The 27990-nt window shown below is 37.0% G+C and overlaps 1 protein-coding gene across 8 annotated transcripts in view; it reads right to left on the bottom strand.

Annotated features, from left to right (window-relative positions):
- BMAL2 (basic helix-loop-helix ARNT like 2) overlaps window positions 1-27990 on the bottom strand; it is an 87714-nt gene that overhangs the window by 37729 nt on the left and 21995 nt on the right. For 6 of the 8 annotated variants that reach the window (XR_009521174.1, XM_060024495.1, XM_060024491.1 and 3 more), the window contains exons 2-3: window positions 11449-11599; window positions 3798-3839 (exon numbers count right to left, since the gene is read on the bottom strand). Coding sequence is in view for 7 of the 8 variants with exons in the window: in XM_060024495.1 (XP_059880478.1) it covers window positions 3798-3839; window positions 11449-11599 (193 nt within the window). In the remaining variant the exon portion in view is untranslated. The remainder of the gene's footprint in view (window positions 1-3797; window positions 3840-11448; window positions 11600-27990) is intronic. The other 2 variants (XM_060024492.1, XM_060024494.1) reach the window with 1 other exon arrangement.

Below are 27990 nucleotides of genomic sequence, written 5' to 3'. Positions count from 1 at the left end.
TGAAGCCCATGCATCTACAGCCCGTGCTCCGCAACAAGAGAAGTCACTGCAACGGGAAGCCCACTCACTGCAACGAAGAGTAGCCCCCGCTCACCGCAACTAGAGAAAGCCCACGGGCAGCAACGAAGACCCAGTGCAGCCAAAAAAAAAACTGAAATCAAATCATCCTCCCAGCCCCCATTCCACTACAACTACTCTAGCAGAGGTCATACTCATCTTATGCAACCCCAGGTGATCCCTGCCTTGAATTTGACACTACTGCCATTTCTCATTCTTCGCTGGCTTCTGTGACCTCTCCGCTCCTCCAGCCTCTCCGCTCAGCTCCGCCCCCTTAGCCTCCCTACTCAGCTCTTCCTCTGTCCTTCAATACTGGCCCCCCAGAGACCCCTCACTTGACACCACTCTCTCCTCACCTATAGCTTCACCCTAAGGGACTGCACACCTTCATAAGGCTTTACAACTACTCATTAGCTACTTACCATTCAATCCCTATCTCATTCATTCTTTATCCAATTCCCAACCTTCAGAACTAAAATTATGCACCTCAGGGATTCATAAGCCCCCTAAAACTCAAGAAATCCCAAACTGAATGCATTCTCTGCAGCTGACCCCATTTTAATCCTTCTTCTGCCAGCCCTGATTACTCTTCCTTCTATAGGGTTTATCTTGATTGGTGATGCCACTAGACTAGCTCTAGACCCTCCCTCCCTTCTTCACCCTGAAGAGCCAAATAACCACAGACTCCTATAAATTCTAGTTCTTAAAATAGTTCTTAAATATTTGAGATGGCTTGAGCCACGTGGTCAAACTGAAGTTGCAGAGTCACTTTCCCTGGAGTACACATCCTGAGGAGCCTGAACATGGGAGGGCACTCGGGGCACCAGGACGCGCAGTTAACTTTGAATTTCAGATAAACAGTGAATACTTTTTTAGTATAAGTATATCCTCGTGCAATATTTGGGACATACTTGTACTAAAAAGTCTTCATTACATATCTGAAATTCACAGTTGGCCAGGTGTCCTGTATTTTATCTGGCAGCCTAGTCTGGGGGGGCCTCATTCACACTCCCCAGCAGCCAGTTCAGCAGATGAGGGGCAGTCTTGGCCTCCGGATGAAACCACAACGATGTGATGTCACTTAATCCCCTCTCATCTCTGTGCCCCTTTTCTAACTCAGAGGTTACGTGACTTGTCTATGAGCATGAGGCTGAAACTTGAACCACACATGGCCCCGGCCTCTCGAGCCTCCTGCTATTATCACAGTGCTCAGCAAAGTGGTCGCCACAGCCCAAGAGAGAACTGGTTCTTCCCAGGGTAAAATGGTCATTCAGCTGCATTGACATAAGAGAAATATTGGCAACATGTGAAACGTTGAACAAGTTATGCAACCTAAGCACTCTCTCTTAAGATTTGTTAAGAATCTTGTGGTTATAGATGATCTTATTTGCAAAGCAGAAATAAAGACACAGACATAGAGAACAAATGTATAGATACCAGGGGGAAGGAGGGGATGAATTGTGCGATTGGGATTGACATATGTACACTACCATGTATAAAGTAGATAACTAATGAGAACCTGCTGTATAAGCACAGGGAACTCTATTTGGTGCTCTGTGGTGACCTAAATGGGAAGGAAATCCAAAAAAGAGGGCATATATGTATACATATGGCTGATTCACTTTGCTGTACAGCAGAAACTGACACAGAAGTGTAAAGCAACTATACTCCAATAAAAAAATAAAAAAATAAATTAAATAAAATAAACATATCTAGGTTCTGAGTGGGGAAAAGAAAGAATCTTGTGGTTACAAGTGACAGAAACCTTCACTTAAACTGACTTAAAAAGTATAAAAAGGGCTTCCCTGGTGGCGCAGTGGTTGAGAGTCCACCTGCCCATGCAGGGGACACGGGTTCGTGCCCCGGTCCGGGAAGATCCCACATGCCGTGTAGCGGTTGGGCCCGTGAGCCATGGCCGCTGAGCCTGCGCATCCAGAGCCTGTGCTCCACAGCGGGGGAGGCCGCAGCGGTGAGGGGCCCACGTACCTCGGAAAAAAAAAAAAAAAAAAGAAAGAAAAAGGTTATATTACAACAAAAGAATAAAAAGAAGAAGAAGAGTTTGGGGAAGGCAATCTAATGGGAAAGAGGAAAAATAGGAGACTCCTCCCGATCTGTTCTTAGAGACTTTAAACTAGATGGAAGAGTGGGGCCAAGGCAGGAAGCGCTGATGGAGCTCCATCCGCCCAACCATTCACGCTTGGCCAATGGCACTCCTGGAACAAAATAAGTACTTTGGGGTGAACTGGATGGAATTCAAGTTACCTGTGTAGTTACATAAAATGCAGTTATCTGCTCGTACTTTGGTCTATTCATGAGCAATTTTTATTTATGTTTATTTTTGGCCACACCACACGGCTTGCAGGATCTTAGTTCCCCGACCAGACTGAACCCAGGCCACAGTAGTGAAAGCGCTGGGTCCTAACCACTGGACCAGGGAATTCCCCCATGAGAACTTTTTAAAGATTTATGATTTTTAAAATGTTATGATTATCTACTTGCTATAATGTTCACCTCTTCTTTCTAACAATATTACCCATTAGCATGGACAGTAGCAGTGGAAAGAGATGCCTGATTCCAGGAATGTACAGCAGAAGGGAAAGTGACTTCTCTTAGAGCCTGGGTTTTGAGGGAGATGAGAACAGGTAGGAACAAGGTCACTTGGGAATAATGAATGATGATGCTGGGAGCTAGGAAGACAGAGGAAGGTGAAATAGCCAGTTTTTGAATAAGGTACTTTACTTGAAGGAGGTGCACCTGAAAAGACTTCTTAAAGAATTTTATTAAAGAAGGGCATGTTTACCCAGAGGCAAGTTCTCTGCTTAATAATTTATCAGGGCTCTGGCTCTTAATTCTGGGAACTGTTACTGTCACTTTGAACCATGTCAGTGTTCTGCAGAGTCATATTAAAAAAAAAAAACAGAATAAATGGAGAAAAAGCAAAACTGAGATCTGGCCATGTTGCCAGATGTAGGGAAAAAAAACTTGTTGATGTTGAAAGAATATGATGAAACAAGTGACAGACTTTATGGTGATGGTTCCTAATAATCAGACACTCCTTGTAAGTAATTCTGATTTGCTTATTGGATGAATTAGGTTTTCTCTAGTGCTTCAAGAAAATAATAGTTGTTTTCAATAAATAGCTATTCTGAGAAAAATTTAAAGACATGTAAGCCAAAATGTTATTCAAGTAGATAGAGAAAAAAGGTATAATGTATCTGATGATGGTACCAGATGGTTTTGTTTTGTTTTTTTAGAACTGTATTTATTTCCAGTCAGTCCTACTCCTTCACCCTGAGTGGCTGCATTACTTCAAGGCAGGGGTCTCTGGCTCCGTGGAGAAGGAAATGAGTTCCCATTTCAGACTTCCTATGCTGAAAGGTGGTCCAGCAGGGCTGAGGGAGCTCGGGAATGCTCTGGACTCAGGGCAGGCAGGCACGCGGCAGGGACCCTGCCCTGTGGGATCTGCCTGGCTTCTCTGACAGAGAAGCAGAACTGCTGGCATCACCCACCTGACTCCCTGCATGCATTCCAGAGCTGGAAATGAGCTCATCAGAGCAAAAGGAACTTATGAGCGCCACAATTTGGGCCTGAGGTATCTGCATCTTCTCAGAGCAGAACATATGAGAAAAAGCTAATATTCATGAATCCATTCTACCTTGACATCACCATTTGCTTTAGCTAACGGTCTACATGTGCGACCTCTCCCACCCACCGTGTACCCTCTCAACAGTTCAGTATACCTGAAGGACTTCATTTTTACTTGTTGTTCACCATCTTCCATTCTACAAAAAAGCAGGATAAAATATCAAACTACATGAAACAGATTTTTGGTAATTCTTGAGAAATAAATGTGGGATTAAGTCCAATCATCCTAATTCCTATTAAGTCTTTAGTTATACATGCTACCCTGAGCTCCTAATTGAAACAATTATTACTGTCTGCATGGGCTGCTCTCCTACTCCTGCTCTCCTATTATTACTGTCTGCATGGGCTCCTCTCCTACAAGTTGACAGGTGCCTCATCCCCATCAGGTAACAAAACTATGTGAACTGACAATGAATGATAATTACCGTTCTATTTAGAAATTATCCCATGCCAATCTTGAAAAGGAATATAATGTTCATAGAGATAACATTAAATAAAATAGCTATTTTTAAAACAATTGATGGATTAGCCAAAAATTTTATAATAGCTCTATTAAAATAGCCTGAAAATACATTAAGAATCTCAGATCTTTAATCAAAAGGAATTCATTTTACCTGAAAATTCATCTAGATGGTAAGAAATATTTTTAAAAACTGGAAACCGATCACTTGCCAATAATATTAATTTTCACATTAGTATATGCCTTAGCAGAATATACTAAATGTATATATATGTGTGTGTATAAATATTTATATATACATATACATACATACATGTGCTCTATGGGTGTGTGTTTATTCATTCAGAAATGTAGTCGCCAGACCACTACCAAAGTGAAATATACTGATGGTGATAGAATACTTTCCACATTAAAAAACTATGCAGAAGGAATAGGTCTTTTTAAATATGTATTTTAAAAAATACATTCCCAAATGTATCACTTTTTGAAAGGGCATTTTAAAAATTCAGGGCAAAGCACCCATAATCTCATCTGGAAATAACCACAGTCAATATTTCAATGGGTCTCCCTCCAATCTCTTTCCTAGACATGTGTCTAGATTCATACAAAAAACAGCTTTGACTATTTTACTTAGCTATGGGGGTGGTGGTGGGGCATGGGAGGATATTTATGTAGATGTGTGTTATATATATATGTGTATATATATATAAAATAAACAAAATTCAGATCATAGTGTAAAATTTTTCATGTCTTGCCTTATTCACTTAATGCTGTAACATAAATATTTTCCCATAGTTTCAAATATTCTTGGAGAATATGATTTGTAATGATTACATAGTGGCCCATTGGTTAGCTGCACTACAATTTATTTAATAATTTTCTATTATTAGATATCTCAATATTCTAATTTTTCAATATTATCAATAGTATGACTAATACTATTGTGGTACATGCATCTTTGATGATTCTCCTGGGATAAACCCTTAGACAAACAATTTACGGATAACTATTTTAAGGCTTCTGACTCATCTTGCCAAATTTCCCTCTTAGACGACTCAACAATGATCATTTTCCAGGCTTTGAAAAAAGTTTGACCTACCTTTGAACTATTTTATTCATGTGGTGTATTTTATTTGAGGTTTCAAGAATATTTTTTGCTTACAAAAGATAAATATATGTTGTTTATAGAAAAGTTAATAAAATTTATGAACAGATGCATATAAATATTCCAAATAAAAAAGGACCACTAAGGTAAAACCTTAATCAAAGGATGCTTTTCCTTATCACTGTCTAAATAAATAGCTTTGATGATAGTTTATCAAAAATATTTTCACATGTGTTATTTCATTCTCACAGCATTTAAGAATCATGTAGTTATTACTATCCCCGATTTTACAGATGAAGGAATTGAGGCCCAGTAAGGTTAATGACCACTCAAGGTCACAGACCTAACAGGAGGCCAGTGAAACTTATTCTGTGCTGGCTGGTGTACCTTCCTCTATGCCTTGATCATTGTCAGCCTGCTCTATGGTATAAAATTAAACAGCTTCTTTGAAGCAAAAGAGAGGGTTAGATTAAGTCAGCTTCTTTTTTTTTTCTCTTTTCTGCCTGACTTCATATTTATGGACTAAAACAGAAAATAATTATATAGACGAATGATTTTCTTCCTAATGGTCTGGAATTATATATACATATACATTACTTCAATCTCAAAAGGTAAAGTTTGGCTGTTTTAAATCATGCTTTTGCTTTGATTATACGTGTTTTAGCAAATTAACTCACTGACTGAACTTGCCTCCTTGGTGAAATCCAAACCTATTGTACTTAGGAAATCCAAATACACTTTTATTTAACGGTCCCCTGCAGAACAGAATAAAGGCACGACGTTGTTAGTCATATAATTCATTTCTTTATTTGCAGCACGCACCTAGATAATTAGTAAATTTGCTCTTTGTATTTTTCTCCATGCTGGCATTTGGTCTACAGTCATAATATTTATGAATTTTAATAAGCTCTCTGATATTAATAACATTCACATTACTTAGATGCATTTTCTTAGTGTAGCATCTTATATCACAGTAACATAATTTTTCCAAAACACAGTGCAAGCTTTCCTTGAAAACTACTTTCACTGCATTTTGAATCCCTAAATCAATGAAACACAAACAAAATTGGAAGCAAATACGGTCAAAACAGCCTCCAGATTTTCTGTTTTCTTTTTTTTTCTTTCTTTCTTTCTTTTTTTTTTTTGTGGTATGCGGGCTTCTCACTGTTGTGCCCTCTCTCGTTGCGGAGCACAGGCTCCGGACGCGCAGGCTCAGCGGCCATGGCTCACGGGCCCAGCCGCTCCACGGCATATGGGATCTTCCCGGACCAGGGCACGAACCTGTGTCCCCTGCATCGGCAGGTGGACTCTCAACCACTGCGCCACCAGGGAAGCCCCAGATTTGCTGCTTTCTATGCCTTTCTCTTTTTAAAATTTTCTTCCTTCGGTTTCTGAGACGTCGCTCCCACTTCAGAGCCTTCTGGGTAGGCGTCCCCTCCTCCATGAGCCCCCCAGTCTTCCCACTCCATACATGCATCCATGCCAGTCCACTTGCTCTCTGTACATTAATGGTGTCTGAATCTCCATCTCCGGGGCAGGCCTCACCCCTGAGTTCCAGACCTTCATATCCATCCACCCACTTAAAGATCCCATAAACATCACACTCTCATTGTGGCCAAAACTGAACTCATCATCTTTCCCTCAGCCTCTGTGAATGAAAATACCATCCTCCATCTAGGTGTCCAAGTCAGAAAACCTGGATGCTTCCTACATTTCCGCTCCCCCCCATGAACAAGCACGAAATCTTAGAGATTCTATCTTCTAAATGTGCCATAATGTGTCCCTCCCTTTCCATGCCCTTGCTGCCTAGGGCCACTCTCTTGGACCAATGCGCAGAAAAACCTATTCCCTAGCAAACATCTCTCAGCTGTTTTCTCTGCCTGCTGGATTTTCCTCCTTCAGCCCATCCTCCATGCTGTTTCCAGAGTGGTCCTTTCAAAATATAAATCTGTACCACTTCACACTTACTACGATAACTTTTTTTTTAATGGAAAATAACAGGTGCCAGCAGGAAAACGGAGAAATTGAATCCCTCACACATTTCTGGTGGGAACGTAAAATGGTGCAGGCACTGTGGAAACCAGTTTGGTGGTTCCTCAAAAACTAAACATAGAATTACCATCTGAGGGGCTTCCCTGGCGGCGCAGTGGTTAAGAACTCGCCTGCCAATGCAGGGGACATGGGTTCGAGCCCTGGTCTGGGAAGATTCCACATGCTGCGGAGCACCTAAGCCCATGCTCTACAACTACTGAGCCTGTGCTCTAGGGTCTGCGAGCCACAACTACTGAGCCCCTGAGCCACAACTACTGAGCCCGCATGCTACAACTACTGAAACCCATGCGCCTAGAGCCCATGCTCCGCAACGAGAAGCCACCACAATGAGAAACTCGCACACCACAACAAAGAGTAGCCCCCGCTTGCTGCAACTAGAGAAAGCCCGCACACAAGCAACGAAGACCCAATGCAACCAAAAATAAATAAATAATTAATTTTAAAAACTGATGAATCTCCAAAAAAAAGAAAAAACAATTACCATCTGACCCAGCAATTTTACTCATAGGTGTATACCCAAAAGAATCGAAAGCAGGGACTCAGATACTTGTACACCAATGTTCATAGCAGCATTATTCACAATAGCCAAAGGGTGGGCACAACCCAAATATCCACCAAAAAGTGAATGGTTAAGCAAAATGTGGTATATACATACAATGGGATATTATCTAGCTGTAAAAAGGAATGAAATCCTAATACATGCTACAACGTAGGTGGAATTTGAAAACATTACACTAAGTGAAATAAGCCAGAGACAAAAGGACAAATATTGTATGATTCCAATTATGTGAAATGTCTAGAACAGGCAAATTCTTAGAGCTAGAAAGTAGGCTAGAGGTTACCAGGGGCTGGGGGAAAAGGGGGTACGGAGAACTACTATTTAGTGGGCACCGTGTTTCTGACTGGGGTGATGAAAAAGTTTCAGAAACAGTGGTGATGGTTGTACACACCATGAGTGTAATTAATGCCATTTAATTGTACACTTAAAAGTGGTTAAAACAGCAAATTTTATGTTACATATATTTTACTACAATAAAACGTTTTTTTAAAAAGTGCAAAGGCAAGCAAGGTTTTAAAAATGTAATCTGATCAAGCTCTTCTCATGCTTAAAATCCTTCCATTTTCCTTACTGCATTCAAGACACTTTTCAGATTCTTTAGCAAAGACACTTTTCTGACGCTTTAGTTCCGCAGAGGTTCATGACCTAGTCCACGTTTACCCCTCAAGTCTCATAGCCCACCCACCTCACCTCCTGGTGTGCCCTCCGCTCTACTGTGACAACCACTTGTTTCCTGATCAAGCAGTGCGCTGCTTCATACTCTGTGCTTCTGCACAGCTGTTCCTTCTGCCTAAAGTACCTTCTCTACTCCTGCTCTGAATGGCTCATTTCCATTCTTCATTCAAAACTTAGCTTAACTCAACATCTCCAGGAAGCTGTCCTTCACCCTGATCCCAATATTATGTAAATACCCAACTTTCCTTGTTGCCATAATACCTAGGGTCCCCCTTATGGAAGCTATCATGATGTGCAATAACTATTTGTATCTTTCCCATTTGTACAAGTTTCTTGTATCTTATCTGTGTGTCTCCCACCTGGTCTACTGGGTATCATATAGCAGGTACTCAGTAAATGTTAATGACTACCTTCCAAGGTATCTTCATCAATGACTGTTTTAAAGAACCAGCTCTCCACTCAAACCCAACAGTGCTGCAGAAAGGGTGAACCTTCTCATATATTCTTCTTTGTTTAAATATATCCAACACTTGGAGGCTCCACCAATGAAATCAACTTCATGCCCCAAGTCTCTGGGAAGGACGCTATACAGTCAGTACTTCGTAAAATCCATAAAGTACTTTGACATCCCTCATTTCATTAGAGAGAATGGAAAATGGTGGGATGAAAGAAGGATTGGGGCAGAATGGAGAAGCTCTGGGATAGATAATGGGCAAATCAGTAGGGTGTACGCTCTCTTTCTGCTGCTACTATATGCCGTCTTCAAGTAGGAATTATGTCAAATGATAGTCCAGGACTTACCTGCTGCCACTGGATGCTGGTATTTCTACCCTTGTGGAAAGGAGATAGGAAAAGGGATTCTGAGAAAGTTTTTCCACCATTTTTTCTTTCATGATTCCTGACCTGGAAGGAGGGAGGCCTTGGGTCACCCCTACCAGACATGCTGGAAAATGGACAGCATGGTTGTCCTCATGTGCTAGAAGCACCCTCCCCTCCAGTTGCAGAGAAACAGGAACCAGGGTGTAATGAGGAAACTACCACACTGACAATCAGGCATTCCAGCTAGCTGGATAATGTTGGGCAAGGCAGTTGACATTTCTGAGTTCCAGCTGCTTCATTTTCTAAAATGCAGGTAATTGACTAAATAATCTCTAGTGTTGCCTTCTGCCAAAAAAATCATTATCTGTCATTACTTTGCATGTTTCTAGTATTTCCCGTGTCACTGCCCTCATTTTCCCATTCACTCTCAAAACCACTATAAGGTCTCAACCATGCCCCTACGTCGCGTAAAATCATGTGACTCTAGTTCTCACTTGAAAGCCACATTCTTATTTAGATATTAAGAAAGAACAACGGTGCTTATGATTCTAAAGAAAATAAAAAAGGACTGACAGTCACTTCTAGCTCGAGGTGAATGGGGACTAACTGATAGCCTAGGATGTAGCACAGCAAACAGTTCTAGATAGACTGGCACTTGATCAACTGTAGTTATTTACAATCATCCACATTATTGGAAGAGACTAAGAGAATACAGACAACCAAAAGCAGTAGATAATCTTCAAGTCATTTATATGTGTCTTGGGAAGTGTGTTGGTACTTATATTTGAATAACACTGAATCTGCTGTCTTGGAAACTGAAGCTAAAGTACATAAAGTGTCCTAGGAAGAACTGAGTTATAAAGAGCTATGATGTTTCATTACGTCCTCATCCTGTCCCCCACTCAGGATTTTTCCCTTTGTTCATGATTTACATAAAGTACCAGCCTAAAATGAATTGCTTCAGATTGCTATATTTACTGTGCCCTATTACTTCCACCAGATCAACCCCAGCCTTGGGGAGGTCATTAAAGAATATTTGGGACTGCAAGCTGCATTAGGCAATAAAAATGAACCAGGAGATAGTAAGTATTCTCAACATTGATTGTATAATCTACTTGGCTTACTAAACAGGGAAAACAAGAGTTTTATTTGATTAAAGTCGCCACAGATAACCAAGGGTTGGTTGTTACACGAATGGTAAGTAAGGAAAGAAGCAAGTGGTGATTATTATTGTAAGCCAAACATGCAAGAAGATGTTCTCCTCAAAGTCAAGTGTTTCAATTAGGAAGGCAAATATCTTCCTGTGACCATAAATGTTAAGCAAATTAACCTCCAGTTGACCTTCCTGGATACCTAATAACCTTCAGAGTTGGATCAGTCAATGACAGAGGTGGCAGCTGGGTGGATAAATAATTGACCCTATCCAAATTTTTAATTACCATGTAATTAAAAATAATGATTTAAAAAGTAGTCTTTTTCTAAAGAAGATGTGGTATATACAACAGAATATTACTCAGCTGTAAAAAACAATGAAATGATGCCTTGTGCAGCTACATGGATGGACCTACAGATTATCATACTAAGCGAAGTAAGTCAGGAAGAGAAAGATACCATACGATATCACTTACATGTGGAATCTAAAATATGACACAAATGAACTTATCTACGAAACAGAAATAGACTCACAGCCATTGAGAACAGACTTGTGGTTGCCAAGGAGGGGTAGGGGTAGGGTTGGATTGGGAGTTCGGGACTAGCAGATGCAAACTATTACATATAGAATGGATAAACAACAAGGTCCTACTGTATAGCACAGGGAACTATATTCAATATCCTGTGATAAACCATAATAGAAAAGAATATGAAAAAGAATATGTATGCATATGTATAACTGAATCACTTTGCTGTACACCAGAAACTAACAACATTGTAAATCAACTAAAGTTCAATAAAATAAATAAATAAATAAAAAGAAACTAAAGGTTTTAATTTGTTTTTAAAAGAAAAAAAAGTAATACTTTTCTTTCTTCCCTGGAGTCGAAGATTTCTTGGGGTTAGAAGAACAAATTCACTTACTGGGATGGGTCTGAATCACTCCCTTTTCGTTTTCTTGGAAACTCTGTCACATGTGGGCTGAAGGATCCAATAGTTGCTGGTTTTGTCCATGGGCTCAGATGACTGGAAACCATGGCAGCAATGCACTGGTTCCCTTCGATCAACACTTTACCTATGAGACATAAAGCACAATAAGGCATCTATTTGAAACACTGACTTTTACTTTATACATATCCATATCCCACATTTTAAATGGCTTTTTACTTTGATATTTTAAAATGTCAACTAAACAGCAACATAACATAGAATGAAAGACTAATCATGTACACCCAAATATTAGTTAGAAATGTATTGTTAGTCTATATTTTTAAGTTTATTTTCCCTATCTAATTGGAAAAAAATATATGGATATTGTAGGAAATATGAAAAACACAAAAGAGTAGAAAGGAAAACCAAATCTCACCAACTAATATTACTATTTAGAATTACTTCCTTGTAGAATTTTTTCTACAGTTGTTATTATAGTAATTGAAGTCATAGCGTATACTCTGCATTATTTGCATATCATTGTGATAATAACGTTACAGTGTTATTACAAATTCTTTATAAATGATTCTAATGGCTGCATAATATACCATCGTGTAGCTGTGTGCTACTTAACCACTCTTCTATTGTTCGAATGTATATTTGGTTTTTTTCACTACCATAAATATGTATGGTGCTTTTATCTATGTGTATAAAACTTTTTATCTACTGGTTATTTCTTTTCGTCTTCTAGTTATTATTATTTTTGGGGGATAGCATCCCAGAAATGAGTTAACAAGGTTAAGGGACAGGAATATTTTTAACCCTGAATTGCTAAATATGATAGTAAAATCCTTTTGGTCTAAACTGTAGTTTACTAAATGTTTTATAAAATGTAAAAATCAGAATCGCTGAACTAAAAATAACTTATAGTCTAAATGTAGGCCTCTCTGAATATATTTCTCATATTAAAATTGACCTAACAAGTTTAAACTCATTTGTACCTTATAACATAGACTGAAATATATAAGCAATATTTACAAGGAGAATGCAATACATCTTACAGTAAGAGTGGGAGCTTTAACACATCTCTAGCAGTAACTGATAGAGTGAGCATTCAAAAATAATGATATAAGAAATCTGACCCACACAACAGACAAGCTTGATATGACAGACATATAGACCACTATACCTAGCAGCTTCAAAATCCAGTGTTGTTTGTTTTGAGGTACCCATGGGGCATTTATACTGGACCAAAAAGATTGATATTACACATGAAACATTTTCTGACTACAACGTAATTATGCTAGACACCATAAAAAGATTGAAATTTAATGAGCTAATAATTTATTTTATGAAATTAGGAAGACTAAAATAAATCTAAAGAATTAGGAGAAAATCATTAAAATAATACCAGAAATAATGAAATAGAATACAAATTAGTACAGATCAAAAAAGCTAAACATAGGTTCTTCCAAAACATTGGAAACTCTAATAACCTTATGGCAAGATTTTTCCAAAAAAAGGAAAGAGGGAATAAATGAATAAAGATAGGAATGAAGATGGGGTCATAATTTTAGATGCTCTAGAGATATAAAAGATAAAAATAGATAAATTCTCATGAATTTAGAAAAACATTATTCTAAAAATTTGAAAATTTAGAGAAAAATTTGTAGGGAATTTTTTTTTATTGAGGTATAGTCGATTCACAATATGTAATTGTGACACACTAATTGTGTTAGTTTCAGGTGTACAGCAAAGCGATTCGATTGTACATATATATAATATATGTACTTTTTCAGGTTCTTCTCCATTAGAGGTTATTACAAGATATTGAATATAGTTCCCTCTGCTATACAGTAAATCCTTGTTATTTATCTATTTTATACATAGAAGTGAGTATCTGTTAATCCCATACTCCTAATTTATCCCTCCTCCCACTTTGTCTTTGGTAACTATAAGTTTGTTTTCTATGTCTGTGAGTCTGTTTTGTAAATAAATTTGTTATTACTTTTAAGATTCTACATATAAATATATCATATATTTGTCCCTAGAGAATTTTAACTGACAGAAAACGAAGCAAAGAGAAATAAAAACCTGCATATTCCTATATTCTTTCTTACACATACTATCCCAATATATAGTAAACTCAACTTTTTATGAGGCTTATAGAAATTTGATATTAAAATTCAACAATGGCAATACAATAAAGGATAACTATAGGCCCATCTCATTCATGAACAAAGATACAAAAATCTTAACAAAATATTAGCAAACAAAATTCAGAAATGTATAAAGAGAATAACCCATCATGACCAAGACAGCTTTATCCCTGGAACACAAGACTGGTTTAATATTAGTAAATTAATGAATATAATTTACCACAATACCAGCTTAGTGGAAAAATATGATTATCCTAATAGATTCAGAAATATTAACGAAGAAACACTGAAAGAATTCTTTTTACAATCCAAAACAAGAAGATCTTTTATCAGTACCCCTTTCAACACTGTATTAGAAGAACTGCTAGTAGAATACGGCAAGAAAACAATATATGAAGTACAAGAATTGGAAAGGAAGAAAAAAAATTTGTCATTATTGGGAAATGACATGATTGAGAATACAAAAAACACAAAATAATCAACGTATAAATTATTAAAACTAGGAAGTGTATCAAGGTTGACTGTTTGTAAAGTTAATATATAAAAATCAACTGCTTTTCTAATCACCAGCAACAAACTATAAGAAAATGATATTTTAAAAAACATAATTTATAATAACTTCAAAAAATATATAGTACCTAAAGAATAAATGTATTTAGAATAAATGTATAACCTAATAAAAGTATACAAGGTCTTTCTGGAGAAAATTATAAAAATTTATTTAAAATATTGAAAAAGATTCAAATAAATGGAAACATACACCATGCTTATGTACTGGAGGTCTCAATATCAAAGATGTCAATTCTCCTAAAATAGATGTGTAATTCCTCTCAAAATATTCTTTTTTTTGGTGGGACTTCACAAGCTGAATATAAAATGCACATGGAAGTGCCATGAGTTATGAACAGCTAAGGGAAATGTGGGAGAACTGGACCTCTCATATATCAAGATATTATAAAGCTATGGCAGTTAAGACAGTGTGGTATTGGTGCGGAGATAGACCAAAGGAAAAGAACGGAGAGCCCAGACATGTAAATATGGATATCTGCTAAATGTCAGAGATGGAATTTTCAGATCAATGTGAGGAGACCAGCTTTTTAATAAACAGTCCTGGGCCAACTGATTTTCTCTATGGAAAAGAATAAAACCAGATCCCCTACTACCATATGCCAAATATAAAAACCAAACCAAATATAAACATTCAACTCAACTGGATTGAAGACCTAAATGTAAAAGGTCAAAATAAACAGAGAATACTCTGAAGGAGAAAGAATATCTCTGTTATTGGCGTAGAAAGAATTTCCCAAAACAAAAACTAAAAACAATAAAGGAAAAGACTGATCAATTCAATCTTCTTAAAATTAAGTTAACGTTGATCAAAAGACCCTATAAAGAGAATAAAACCGCAAGTCACAGACTGGGAGAAGATGTTTGTTACACACATAAACAATAAAGTGTTACCATGTAGACTGTATAAAGAATGCCTTTGCATCATTAAGAAAAAGACCAACACAAAAACCCAGCAGAAAACTGGATAAAATTTAATGGGCACTTCATAAAAGAAATTCTAATTGTCAGTACAAAAATGAAAAGATACTCAACCTCATTAGTAATCAGGAAAATCCAAAGTAAACTATAGTGATAGACTATATACCCATCTAATGGCTACAAATGAAAAGTTTGATGATACCAAGTGTAAGTGAGAAAACAGAGCAATGGAAAGAGAAACGGAACACTCATGCTCTGTTGGTGGGAAAGTACATTGCTACACCACTTTGGAAACCTTTTTTGCATTACTTAATAAAGTAGAACACATGCAAATAATATGGTTTAGCATTTCACTTCTAAGTATATGGAAAATTCTTAATATATCTTAAGAGATATGTACAAGAAATACATTCACAGCATTGCTTGCAGTTGAACAACAAAAAATAATGAGAACTGGAAACTATAATTTCCATCAACAGATGGATAAATTGCTTATTCATTGAATGGAATACCAAGAATAATAAAAATGAATAAAGTACTGATATACTCAGCATGGATGAATCTCAAAATAATGATGCTAGGTAAAAAAAAAAAAAGTCACAGACAAAACAGTAGCATGTTTTTTAAAAAACTGCATAAAGTTCAAAAGCAGGTAAAACTAACTAATATGTTTTTACTGATATCTACATAAGTTACCTCACTATATAGAAAAGAAAGGGAACAGCTAACACAAAAGTTAGAATTCTCTTTGGGAGAAGAAAGCGGGGTGCAATCAGTGAGGGATATACAGGTACTTTTTTTTTTTTTGTCTTTATTCTGTTGAGGTAGGTTCCCTCTATGACCACTTTCTGGAGAGTTTTTATCATAAATGGGTGTTGAATTTTGTCAAAAGCTTTTTCTGAATCTATTGAGATGATCGTATGGTTTTTATTCTTCAATTTGTTAATATGGTTTATCACATTGATTGATTTGCATATATTGAAGAATCCTTGCATCCCTGGGATAAATCCCACTTGATCATGGTGCATGATCCTTTTAATGTGTTGTCAGATTCTGTATGCTAGTATTTTGTTGAGGATTTTTGCATCTATATTCATCAGTGATATTGGTCTGTAATTTTCTTTTTTTGTAGTATCTTCGTCTGGTTTTGGTATCAGGGTGATGGTGGCCTCATAGAATGAATTTGGGAGTGTTCCTTCCTCTGAAATTTTTGGGAAGAGTTTGAGAAGGATGGGTGTTAGCTGTTCTCTAAATGTTTGATAGAATTCACCTGTGAAAGCATCTGGTCCTGGATTTTTGTTTGTTGGAAGATTTTTAATCACAGTTTCAATTTCATTACTTGTGATTGGTCTGTTCATATTTTCTATTTCTTCCTGGTTCAGTCTTGGAAGGTTATACCTTTCTAAGAATTTGTCCATTTCTTCCAGGTTGTCCATTTTATTGCCATAGAGTTGCTTGTAGTAGTCTCTTAGGATGCTTTGCATTTCTGCGGTCTGTTGTAACTTCTCCTTTTACATTTCTATTTTAATTGATTTGAGTCCTCTCCCTCTTTTTCTTGACAAGTCTGGCTAATGGTTTATCAATTTTGTTTACCTTCTCAAAGAACCAGCTTTTAGTTTTATTGATCTTTGCTTTTATTTCATTTATTTCTGCTCTGATCTTTATGATTTCTTTCCTTCTGCTAACTTTGGGTTTCGTTTGTTCTTCTTTCCCTAGTTTCTTTAGGTGTAAGGTTAGATTGTTTATTTGAGATTTTTCTTGTTTCTAGACGTAGGCTTGTATAGCTATAAATTTCCCTCTTAGAACTGCTTTTGATGCATCCCATAGGTTTTGGATCATCGTGTTTTCATTGTCATTTGTCTATAGGTATTTTTTGATTTCCTCTTTGATTTCTTCAGTGATCTCTTGGTTATTTAGTAACGTATTGCTTAGCCTCCATGTGTTTGTGTTTTTTACATTTTTTTCCCTGTAATTCATTTCTAATCTCATAAGCGTTGTGGTCAGAGAAGATGTTTGATATGATTTCAATTTTCTTAAATTTACTGAGGCTTGATTTGTGACCCAAGATGTGACCTATGCTGGAGAATGTTCTGCACGCACTTGAGAAGGAAGTATAATCTGCTGGTTTTGGATGGAATGTCCTATAAATATCAATTAAATCTATCTGGTCTATTATGTCATTTAAAGCTTCTGTTTCCTTATTTATTTTCATTTTGGATATCTGTCCATTGGTGTAAGTGAGGTGTTAAAAGTCCCCCACTATTATTGTGTTAATGTCGATTTCCTGTTTTATAGGTGTCAGCAGTTACCTTATGTATTGAGGAGCTCCTATGTTGGGTGCATATATATTTATAATTGTTATATCTTTTTCTTGGATTGATCTCTTGATCATTATGTAGTGTCCTTCTTGTCTCTTGTAACATTCTTTATTTTAAAGTCTATTTCATCTGATATGAGTATTGCTACTCCAGCTTTCTTTTGATTTCCATTTGCATGGAATATCTTTTTCCATCCCCTCACTTTCAGTCTGTATGTGTCCCTAGGTCTGAAGTGGGTCTCTTGTAGACAGCATATATATGGTTCTTGTTTTTGTACCCATTCAGCAAGCCTGTGTCGTTTGATTGGAGCATTTAATCCATTCACGTTTAAGGTAATTATCGATATGTATGTTCCTATTACCATTTTCTTAATTATTTTGGGTTTTGTAGGTCCTTTTCTTCTCTTGTGTTTCCCACTTAGAGAAGTTCCTTTAGCATTTGTTGTAGAGCTGGTTTGGTGGTGCTGAATTCTCTTAGCTTTTGCTTGTCTGTAAAGCTTTTGATTTCTCCAGTGAATCTGAATGTGATTCTTGCGGAGGAGAGTAATCTTGGTTGTACATTCTTCCCTTTCATCACTTTAAGTATATCATGCCACTCCCTTCTGGCTTGTAGAGTTTCTGCTGAGAAATCAGCTGTTATCCTTATGGGAGTTCCCTTGTATGTTATTTGTCATTTTTCCCTTGCTGCTTTCAATAATTTTTCTTTGTCTTTAATTTTTGCCAACTTGATTAGTATGTGTCTCAGCGTGTTTCTCCTTGGGTTTATCCCGTATGGCACTCGCTGCACTTTCTGGACTTGAGTAGCTATTTCCTTTCCCCTGTTAGGGAAGTTTTCGACTATAATGTCTTCAAATATTTCTTCAGGTCCTTTCTCTCTCTCATCTCCTTCTGGGACCCCTATAATGCGAATGTTGTTGCGTTTAATGTTGTCCCAGGGGTCTCTTAGGCTGTCTTCATTTCTTTTCATTCTTTTTTCTTTTTTCTGTTCCGCAGCAGTGAATTCCACCATTCTGTCTTCCAGGTCACTCATCCATTCTTCTGCCTCAGTTATTTTGCTATTGATTCCTTCTAGTGTAGTTTTCATTCCAGTTACTGTATTGTTCATCTCTGTTTGTTCTTTAATTCTTCTAAATCTTTGTTAAACATTTCTTGCATCTTCTGGATCTCTGCCTCCATTCTTTTCCCGAGGTACTGGATCATCGTCACTATCGTTGTTCTGAATTCTCTTTCTGGAAGGTTGCCTACCTCCACTTCATTTAGTTGTTTTTCTGGGGTTTTATCTTGTTCCTTCATCTGGTACATAGCACTCTGCCTTTTCATCTTGTCTATCCTTCTATGAATGTGGTTTTTGTTCCACAGGCTGCAGGATTGTAGTTCCTCTTGCATCTGCTGTCTGCCCTCCATACAGGTACATCTAAGGAATTCATGTTCCACTTCTTAACCTAGGTGTGGGTTCACAGAGAATTGTTTTGTTTGCATCCTTTAAACTACATATGTAATTTTTACAGTCCTCTGTAGGTATAATGGATCTCACCATAAAGAAGGGAGGAGAATAATTTTACCAATGATCGTTGGGAATGAAGTTTCTAATTTACTATATCCCAAGACTTTTAGGCCTGGACTCTCTTCATGGGACCAATTCGGGACCATCAGATACCACATGAGATTAATTACGGTTTCAGCCCCTAGGCTTCATTCTAATGTATTTTGAATGGCAGAACACCATTTGTCTCCAGAGAAAAATGTGGGGAAATTTATGAGATTAAATAGCAGATCAATAGGAAAAATTCACTATGTAATATTAGACCCCTCCCATTTCCCTCCCACCCCCCAACACAGACTCAAGCAGGCACACTCTTTCCCTCACATAAGTTCAAAACAGAAATAAAATGAAGATCCCTTTTTGCCTCTCATTCTAGAAGTCACGATCTCCACGTCTTAATCCTTCTTTCTTATTAACCTTGAAAATAAGAAATGGACTATCTTTAGGCAGGCAGAATAATATACTTCTTTTCATGAAATCAAATCTGAATCACCTACGGGACTTATTTTTATATTCCTTAATGGGTGGGGGAGTATTGCCCCATAATTAGCTATGTTCCATCATGAAGCTATGTCAGTAGAAGTGTATTCAAAACAGGGCTTTCTGTAAACAAAAGGAAAAGATGGGTTAATGGGACTACGTAGTTCTGGAAGAAAGGATCTGTTCCTTGGAAACAATTCATGTAGTGGACTTTTATTTGTTAGGTGACTCACAATTTAAAGAGTAAAGCTTTCTTTTTAACCTTCCAGTTTACTTTACTTTCAGCCTCCACATATACTTATGTAGAAGATGAGATCATGTGTTGAGAACTGAAATTTAACTCTGTTTTTATATAACTCATTTTGGAGGTATGATTTAACACTTTGGTATTGTCTTTCCTCGCCAAATTGGGTCACTTCTCAATGGCGAAAGTAATTTGTGTTATTTAACACTCGGTAAAATAACACAGAATTTAGATTGAAAAAAGATACTGTGATTATCTTTTACAAAGGAAGTTTGTGGTTTTATTTAAAATGAGATCCACAGTAAATCTTGCTCCACTCTACGTACATCTCCCTGGTGACGGTAATCAATCTACCAATATTTTAAAGTATTTAGTATCAAACTGCTCAAGCATGGAAATAAATTGTGGGATATGAGCTGCTGCTTAGGAGCCATAAGCAGGGGAGACCAAGTAGCCACGTGGCTTAGGCCCACAGTTACAAAGCGGTTCAACTTTAAAATTTGACATTATGCTTGAGAGAATATGTTTACACATATACATATACATGTGCACACACATTTGATTCACAGAGGTGAAGTGGTAGGATGGAAAAAATATACTTCTTTAAAACAAAAAATTTTGTCCCATTACCTACTTTCCTTGCCAGTGTGCTGCATGTTAAAATTTAAATTATTCCATGAATAATTTTTGTTGTTAAAAACCATTTTTTCAATGTAAACATTTAAATTACTTCCTTAAAAAATGGAAGTGGCCTTTGCTTCTTACCTTCTGAGAGTCTATGCTCACAAAATCTTTTTAATCTGGTCTACACATGTAAGCTGAGGCACCTGGTGGTCTACTGTCTAGGATTCGATGCTTTCACACTATAAACTGGTGTTTTTTTTTCCTTTGGACAAGTCATTTAACATATCTGAGCCTGTTTCTTTAATACAGAAGTAATTTCCTGCAAACCTCATGGTTTCTTTTGGGAATCAAATAATGTATTTGAAATCTGTTTGAAAACCAAAAGTTTAATGATGCTAAGTAACTAGTCCAGCGAAATTTGAGTCCAGTGTTTTTGTTTTGTTTTACTTTTTGTTTTCCAAAGGAAAAATTTTTTAAAATTGAAGTATAGCTGATAGAGGGACTTCCCTGGTGGTGCAGTGGTTAAGAATCCACCTGCCAATGCAGAGGACACAGGTTCAATACCTGGTCTGGGAAGATCACACATGCCGCGGAACAACTGAGCCCAGGTGCCACAACTACTGAGCCTGCACTCTAGAGCCCATGTGCCACAACTGCTGAAGCCCACGGGCCCTAGAGCCCGAGCGCCGCAACTACTGAGCCTGCGTGCTGCAACTACTGAAGCCCACGCACCTAAAGCCTGTGCTCCGCAACAAGAGAAGCCACCGCGGTGAGAAGCCTGTGCACCACAACGAAGAGTAGCCCCTGCTCGCTGCAACTAGAGAAAAGCCCGCGTGCAGCAACGAAGGCCCAATGCAGCCAAAAATAAATTTAAAAAAAAAAGTACAGTTGATGTACAGTATTACATAAGTTACAGGTGTACAATATAGTGATTCACAATTTTTAAAGGTTATATTCCATCTCTAGTTATTATAAAATATTGGCAATACTCCCTGTGTTGTACAATATACCATTGTAGCTTATTTTATACATAATACTTTGTATCTCTAAATCCTCTACTCCTATAGTGCCCCTCCCCCCACTCCCCTCTCCCTACGGTAACCACTAGTTTGTTCTCTGTATCTGTGAGTCTGCATTTTTTTAGGTTACATTCACTAGTTTGTTCTACTTTTTTGGTTCCACATAAGTGATATCATATGATATTTGTCTTTCTCTGTCTGACTTATTTCACTTAGCATAATACCCTCCAAGTCTATCCATGTTGCTGCAAATGGCAAAATTTCATTCTTTTTTATGGCTGAGTAGTAGTCCATTGTGTGTGTGTGTGTGTGTGTGTGTGTGTGTGTGTGTGTGTGTGTGTATCATATCTTCTTTATCCATTCATCTCTTGATGGACATTTAGGTTGCTTCCGTATCTTGATAATTGTAAAGAATGCTTCTATGAACATTGGAGTGCATGTATCTTTTGGAATTAGTGTTTTCTGTTTTTTTCCATATAAATACCAGGAGTGGGGAATTCCCTGGCAGTCCAGTGGTTAGGACTCCATGCTCTTCACTGCCAAGGGCCCAGGTTCAATCCCTGGTTGGGGAACTAAAATCCCATAAACTGCATGGCACGGCCAAAAAAAAAAAAAAACAACCCCAAGAGTGGAATTGCTGGTTCATATGATAGTTCGATTTTTAGCTTTTTGCAAAACCTCCATACTATATTCCACAGTGGCTGTACCAATTTACATTCCCACCAACAGTGTACAAGGGTTCCCTTTTCTCCCCATCCTTGGCAACACTTGTTACTTGTGGTAGTTTTAATGATAGCCATTCTGACAGGTGTGAAGTGATATCTCATTGTGGTTTTGATTTGCATTTCCCAGATGATTAGCAATGTTGAGCATCTTTCCATGTGCCTGTTGGCCATCTGCATGTCCTCTTCGGAAAAAATGTCTATTCAGTTCTTCTGCCAATTTTTTAATCTGGTTGTTTATTTTTTATATGTTGAGTTGTATAAGCTATTTATATATGTTGAGTATTAACCCCTTATCAGTCATATCATTTGCAAATATCTTCTCCCATTCAGTAGGTTGTCTTTTTGCTTTGTTGATGGTTTCCTTTGCTGGGCTAAAGCTTTTAAGTTTAACTAGGTCCCACTTGTTTATTTTTGCTTTTATTTTCTTTGCTTTCAGAGCCAGATCCAAAAAAATTGCTACAATTTACGTCAAAGAGTATTCTGCCTATGTTCTCTTACAGGAATTTTATGATTTCCAGTTTTACACTTAGGTCTTTAATCCATTTTGAGTTTATTTTTGTATATGATGTTAGAGAATGTTCTAATTTCTTTCTTTTTTTTTTTTTTTTTTTTTTTGCAGTACGCGGGCCTCTCACTGTCATGGCCTCTGCCATTGCGGAGCACAGACTCCGGACACACAGGCTCAGCGGACATGGCTCATGGGCCCAGCTGCTCCGCAGCATGTGGGATCTTCCCGGACCGGGGCACGAACCCGTGTTCCCTGCATCAGCAGGCAGACTCTCAACCACTGCGCCACCAGGGGAGCCCTAATTTCATTCTTTTACAAGTAGCTGTCCAGTTTTCCCAGTACCACTTATTGAAGAGACTGTCTTTTCTCCATTGTATATTCTTGCCTCCTTTGTCATAGATTTACAATAAGTGTGTGGGTTTATTTCTGGGCTCTCTTTTCTGTTCCAATGATCTATGTGTCTGTTTTTGTACCAGCGCCATACTATTTTGAATACTGTAGCTTTGTAGTATAGTCTGAAGACGGAGTGTGATTTCTCCACCTCTGTTCTCTTTTCTAACGACCGTTTTGGCTATTCGAAGTCTTTTGTGTCTCCATACAAACTTTAAAATTATTTGTTCTAGTTCTGTGAAAAAAGCCACTGATATTTTGATAGGGATTACACTGAATCTGCAGCCTGTCTTGGGTAGTATGGTCATTTTAATAATATTAATTATTCCAATCCAAGAACATGGTATAGCTTTCTGTTTGTGTCATCTTCAATTTCTTTCATCAGTGTCTTATAGTTTTCTGAGCACAGATCTTTTACCTCTTAGGTAGGTTTATTCCTAGGTATTTTATTCTTTTTGATGCAATGATAAATGGGATTGTTTCCTTCATTTCTCCAATACTTTATTGTTAGTGTATAGAAATGCAACATTTCTGTACATTAATTTTGTATCCTGAAACTTTACCAAATTCATTGATGAGCTCTAGTAGTTTTCTGATGGCATCTTTAGGATTTTCTATGTGTAGTAGGATGTCATCTGCAAAGAGTGACAGTTTTACTTCTTCTTTTCCAATCTGGATGACTTTTATTTCTTTTTCTTGTCTGATTTTGTAGCTAGGACTTCCAGTACTATATTGAATAAAAGTTGTGAGAGTGGGCATCCTTGTCTTGTTCCTGATCTTAGAGGAACTGCTTTCAGCTTTTCACCACTGAGGATGATGTTAGCTATGGGTTTGTCATATACGGCCTTTATTATGTTGAGGTATGTTTCCTCTATGCCCACTTTCCTGAGAGGTTTTTTTTTTTTATCATAAATGGATGTTGAATTTTGTCAAAAGCTTTTTCTATATCTATTGAGATGTTCATACAGTTTTTAATTCTTCAATTTGTTAATGTGGTATATCACACTGATTGATCTGTGAATATTAAAAAATTCTTGCATCCCTGGGATAAATCCCACTTGATCACTGTGTATGATTCTTTTAATCTATTGTTGGATTCGGTTTGCTAGTTTTGTTGAGGATTTTTGTATCTATGTTCATCAGTTGATATGGACCTGCAATTTTCTTTTTTTGTGATAACTTTTTCTGCTTTTGGTATCAGGGTGATGCTGGCCTCACAGAATAAGTTCAAGAGTGTTCCTTCCTCTACAACTTTTTGGAATAGTTTGAGAAGGATAGATGTTAACTCTTCTCTGAATGTTTGGTAGAATCCACCTGTGAAGCCACCTGGTCCTGGACTTTTGTTTTTTGGGAGTTTTAAAATTACTGATTCAATTTCAGTACTGGTAATTGGTCTGTTCATATTTTCTATTTCCTTTTGGTTCAGTCTTGGGAGATTTGCACCTTTCTAAGAATTTGTCCATTTCTTCTAGGTTGTCCATTTTATTGACATAGAGTTGTTCTTAGCAGTCTCTTATGATCCTTAGTATTTCTGTGGTGTCAGTTGTAACTTCTCCTTTTTCATTTCTGATTTTGTTGATTTGGGCCCTCTCCCTTTTTTTCTAGATGAATCTGGTTAAAGGTTTATAAATTTTGTTATCTCTTCAAAGAAACAGCTTTTAGTTCCATTGATCTTTTCTGTATTTGTCCCTATTTCATTTATTTCTGCTCTGATCTTTATGATTTCTTTCCTTCTATTAATTTTGGGTTTTGTTTCTTCTTCTTTCTCTAGTTGCTTTAGGTGTCAGGTTAGGTTGTTTATTTAAGATTTTTCTTCTTTCCTGAGGTAGGCTTGTATCACTATAAACTTCCCTCTTAGAACTACTTTTGCTGCATCCCCTAGGTTTTAGATTGTCATGTGTTTGTTTTCATTTGTCTCCTCTTTGATTTCTTCAGTGATCCCTTGGTTGTTTAGTAGCATACTGTTTAGCCTCCAAATGTTTGTGTTTTTGTAATTTTTTTCTTGTAGTTGATTTCTAGTCTCATAGCATTGTGACCAGAAAAGATGCTTGATGTGATTTCAATTTTCTTAAATTTACTGAGGCTTGTTTTGTGGCCTAGCATATGATCTATCCTGGAGAATGTTCCATGTGCACTTGAAAAGAATGTGTATTCTGCTGCTTTAGATGCAATGCTCTCCCTATATATAACAATTAAGTCCATCTGGTCTGATGTGTCATTTAAGGCCAGAGTTTCCTTATTAATTTTCCATCTGGATGATCTGTCCATTGATGTAAGTGGGGTGTTAAAGCCCCCTACTATTATTGTGTTACTGCCAATTTCTCCTTTTAGGTCCATTAATATTTGCCTTATATATTTAGGTGCTCCTATGTTAGGCACATATATATTTACAATTGTTATATCTTCTTCTTGATTGATCACTTGATAATTATGTAGTGCCCTTCTTTGTCTCTTTTAACAGTCTTTGTTTTAAAGTCTATTTTACCTGATATAAATATTGCTACTCCACCTTTCTTTTGATTTCCATTTGCACAGAATACCTTTCACCATTCCCTCACCTTCAGTCTGTGTGTGTCTTTAGAATCAAATTGAGTCTCTTGTAGGCAGCATATATATAGGTCTTTTTTGGTATTCACTTAGCCACTCTATGTCTTTTGACTGCAGCATATAATCCATTTACATTTAAGGTAATTATTGATATGTATGTTCTTACTGCTATTTGGTTAATTGTTTTGGGGTTGTTTTGTAGGTCTTTCTTTCCCTTCTTTTGTTCTCTTCTCTTGTGATGATGACTATCTTTAGTGTTATGTGTGGATTCATTTTTCTTTTTCTGTGTGTATATTAAAGATTTTTGATTTGTGGTTACCATGAGGTTTTTATATAGCTATTGATCTACCTATCTATCTATCTATCTATCTATCTATGGTTGTTTTAAGTTGCTGGTCTCTTAATTAAAATGCATTTTAACAACCCTGCATTTGTACTCTCCTCCCCTCATAATTACTGTTTTTGATATCACATTTTACATCTAATTGTTTTGTGTATCCCTTAACTGCTTATTGTGGATATAGATGATTTTACTACTTTTGTCTTTTAACCTTCCTACAAGCTTTGTGTGTGGATGATTTCTTACCTTTACTGTGTGTTTGCTGTTACTGGTGAGCTTTTCATTTCATAATTTTCTTGTTTCTAGTTGTGGCCTTTTCTTTTTCACTTAGAGAAATTCCTTCAACATTTTTTGTAAATCTAGCTTGGTGGTGCTGAACTCTCTTAGCTTTTGTCTGTAAAGCTTTCAATCTCTCCATCCAATCTGAATGAGAGACTTGCTGGGTAGAATATTCTTGGTTTTAGGTCTTTCCCTTTCATCACTGTAGATATATCATGCCACTCCTTTATGGTCTGCAGAGTTTCTATTGAAAAGTCAGCTGAAAGCCTTATGAGAGTTCCCTTGTATGCTATTGCTCTTCCCTTGCTGTTTGTAATATTCTCTTTATCTTTAATTTTTCTCATTTTAATTACAGTATGTCTTGGTTTGTTCCTCTTTGGGTTAATCCTGTATGGGACTCTCTGTACTTCCTGGACTTGGGTGACTGTTCCCTTTCCCAGGTTAGGGAATTTTTCAGCTATTATTTCTTCAAATATGTTCTCAGCCACTTTCTCTCTCTTCTCCTTCTGGGACCCCTATAATGTGAATATTAGTGCGCTTGATGTTGTCCCAGACGCCTCTTAAACTGTCATTTCTTTTCATTCAAAAAGAGTCCATTGTTGATGAACCACTGCAGATGCTTAAGGTGTCAGTCAAGAAAAGGAACTGAGTTAAATGTCTTTGAATCTTTTTTTAATTAAAAAATGTTAAACTTTTAATTTTGAAATAATTTCAAACTTGTAAAAATAATACAAAGAATTCCCATATACCCTTCAATCAGATTCCCCAAATGGTAATGTCTTACTTAACTCCAGTCTAATTATCAAGACCGGGATATTAACACTGATGTAGTATTATTATTTAATTTATACACCTTATTCAAATTTTGCCAATTTTCCCCCTAATGTCCAGAATCCAATCCAGGATCACATGATACATTTAAGTGTCTATTATTTGTCCTCAGTTTTCTTTAAACATCTGGTTTTCTTTCATCTTTTTTGAGATTTTTGAAGGGTACTGGGCAGGTATTGTATAGACTGTCTTTCAGTTTAACTCTTTCTGTTATTCCCTCATGACTAAATTCAGGTTATGCACTTTTTTCAAGAATACCACAGAATTGGTTTCTGTGTCCTTCTCAGTACTAAATGCTTTCACTTTAAATTTAATTGCTTCTGGTGCTTTTTGTTGCCTCATTAAGATCCTCTTCTTCAGGATGCCAAATGGTGTTCAGCTCATGGAATCCACAGAAGAAGAGGCAGGGGAAAGATTTATGAGATCCTCTAATTAGGCTGTAAGCTCCATCACTGGAAAGCTTTCAGAATCATGTCATTTTTTAGCTCAAAATCTTAGCACAGGGGCTGACATATGGTGTTTAGGGTTTGCTGAAGGAATGAATCACATTTCATTTCATTACCCCCAGACATTCAAAAGAGAATCTGAAAGAGGTGTAAAATCAGGATTTCCAGATTCATGTATTTGGGCTGCTGGGATGATGAAATTCCCAGAATAAGGAATATGCAAATCCCCACTGTACCTACTTCACAAACAAGGAGGCCTACTCCCTACCATTACTTCATTTTTACTATTTTTCTTTCACAAAAGGAAAAATATACCTGATTGTCCGCTGGAAAAAAAAAAAAAGGCACTGTGTGGCATGAGATTTGGCAATCGGAAGTAGCTCTCTGGAATAACAAGCAGTCGTTGTTTCACAGGTTTGTGCTAATGCATTACAATGGAAACCAAATACTGTTTCTCACCACTGACAAATTACTGTAAGATGCTTAGTCAATAATAAAAATTCAGTACTAGTTGGCACTATTCAAGAAAAATACCAACTCGCTATATATATAGAAATTATGAAAAAGCTTTGGCTCAGCAGAGATTAAAAACACAG

The sequence above is a fragment of the Delphinus delphis genome, chromosome 11 (genome assembly GCF_949987515.2).
Source record: "Delphinus delphis chromosome 11, mDelDel1.2, whole genome shotgun sequence".
Lineage (NCBI taxonomy): Eukaryota > Metazoa > Chordata > Mammalia > Artiodactyla > Delphinidae > Delphinus > Delphinus delphis.
Note: the sequence above shows the minus strand (reverse complement) of the source record. Positions and strands in the feature narration are given on the sequence as shown.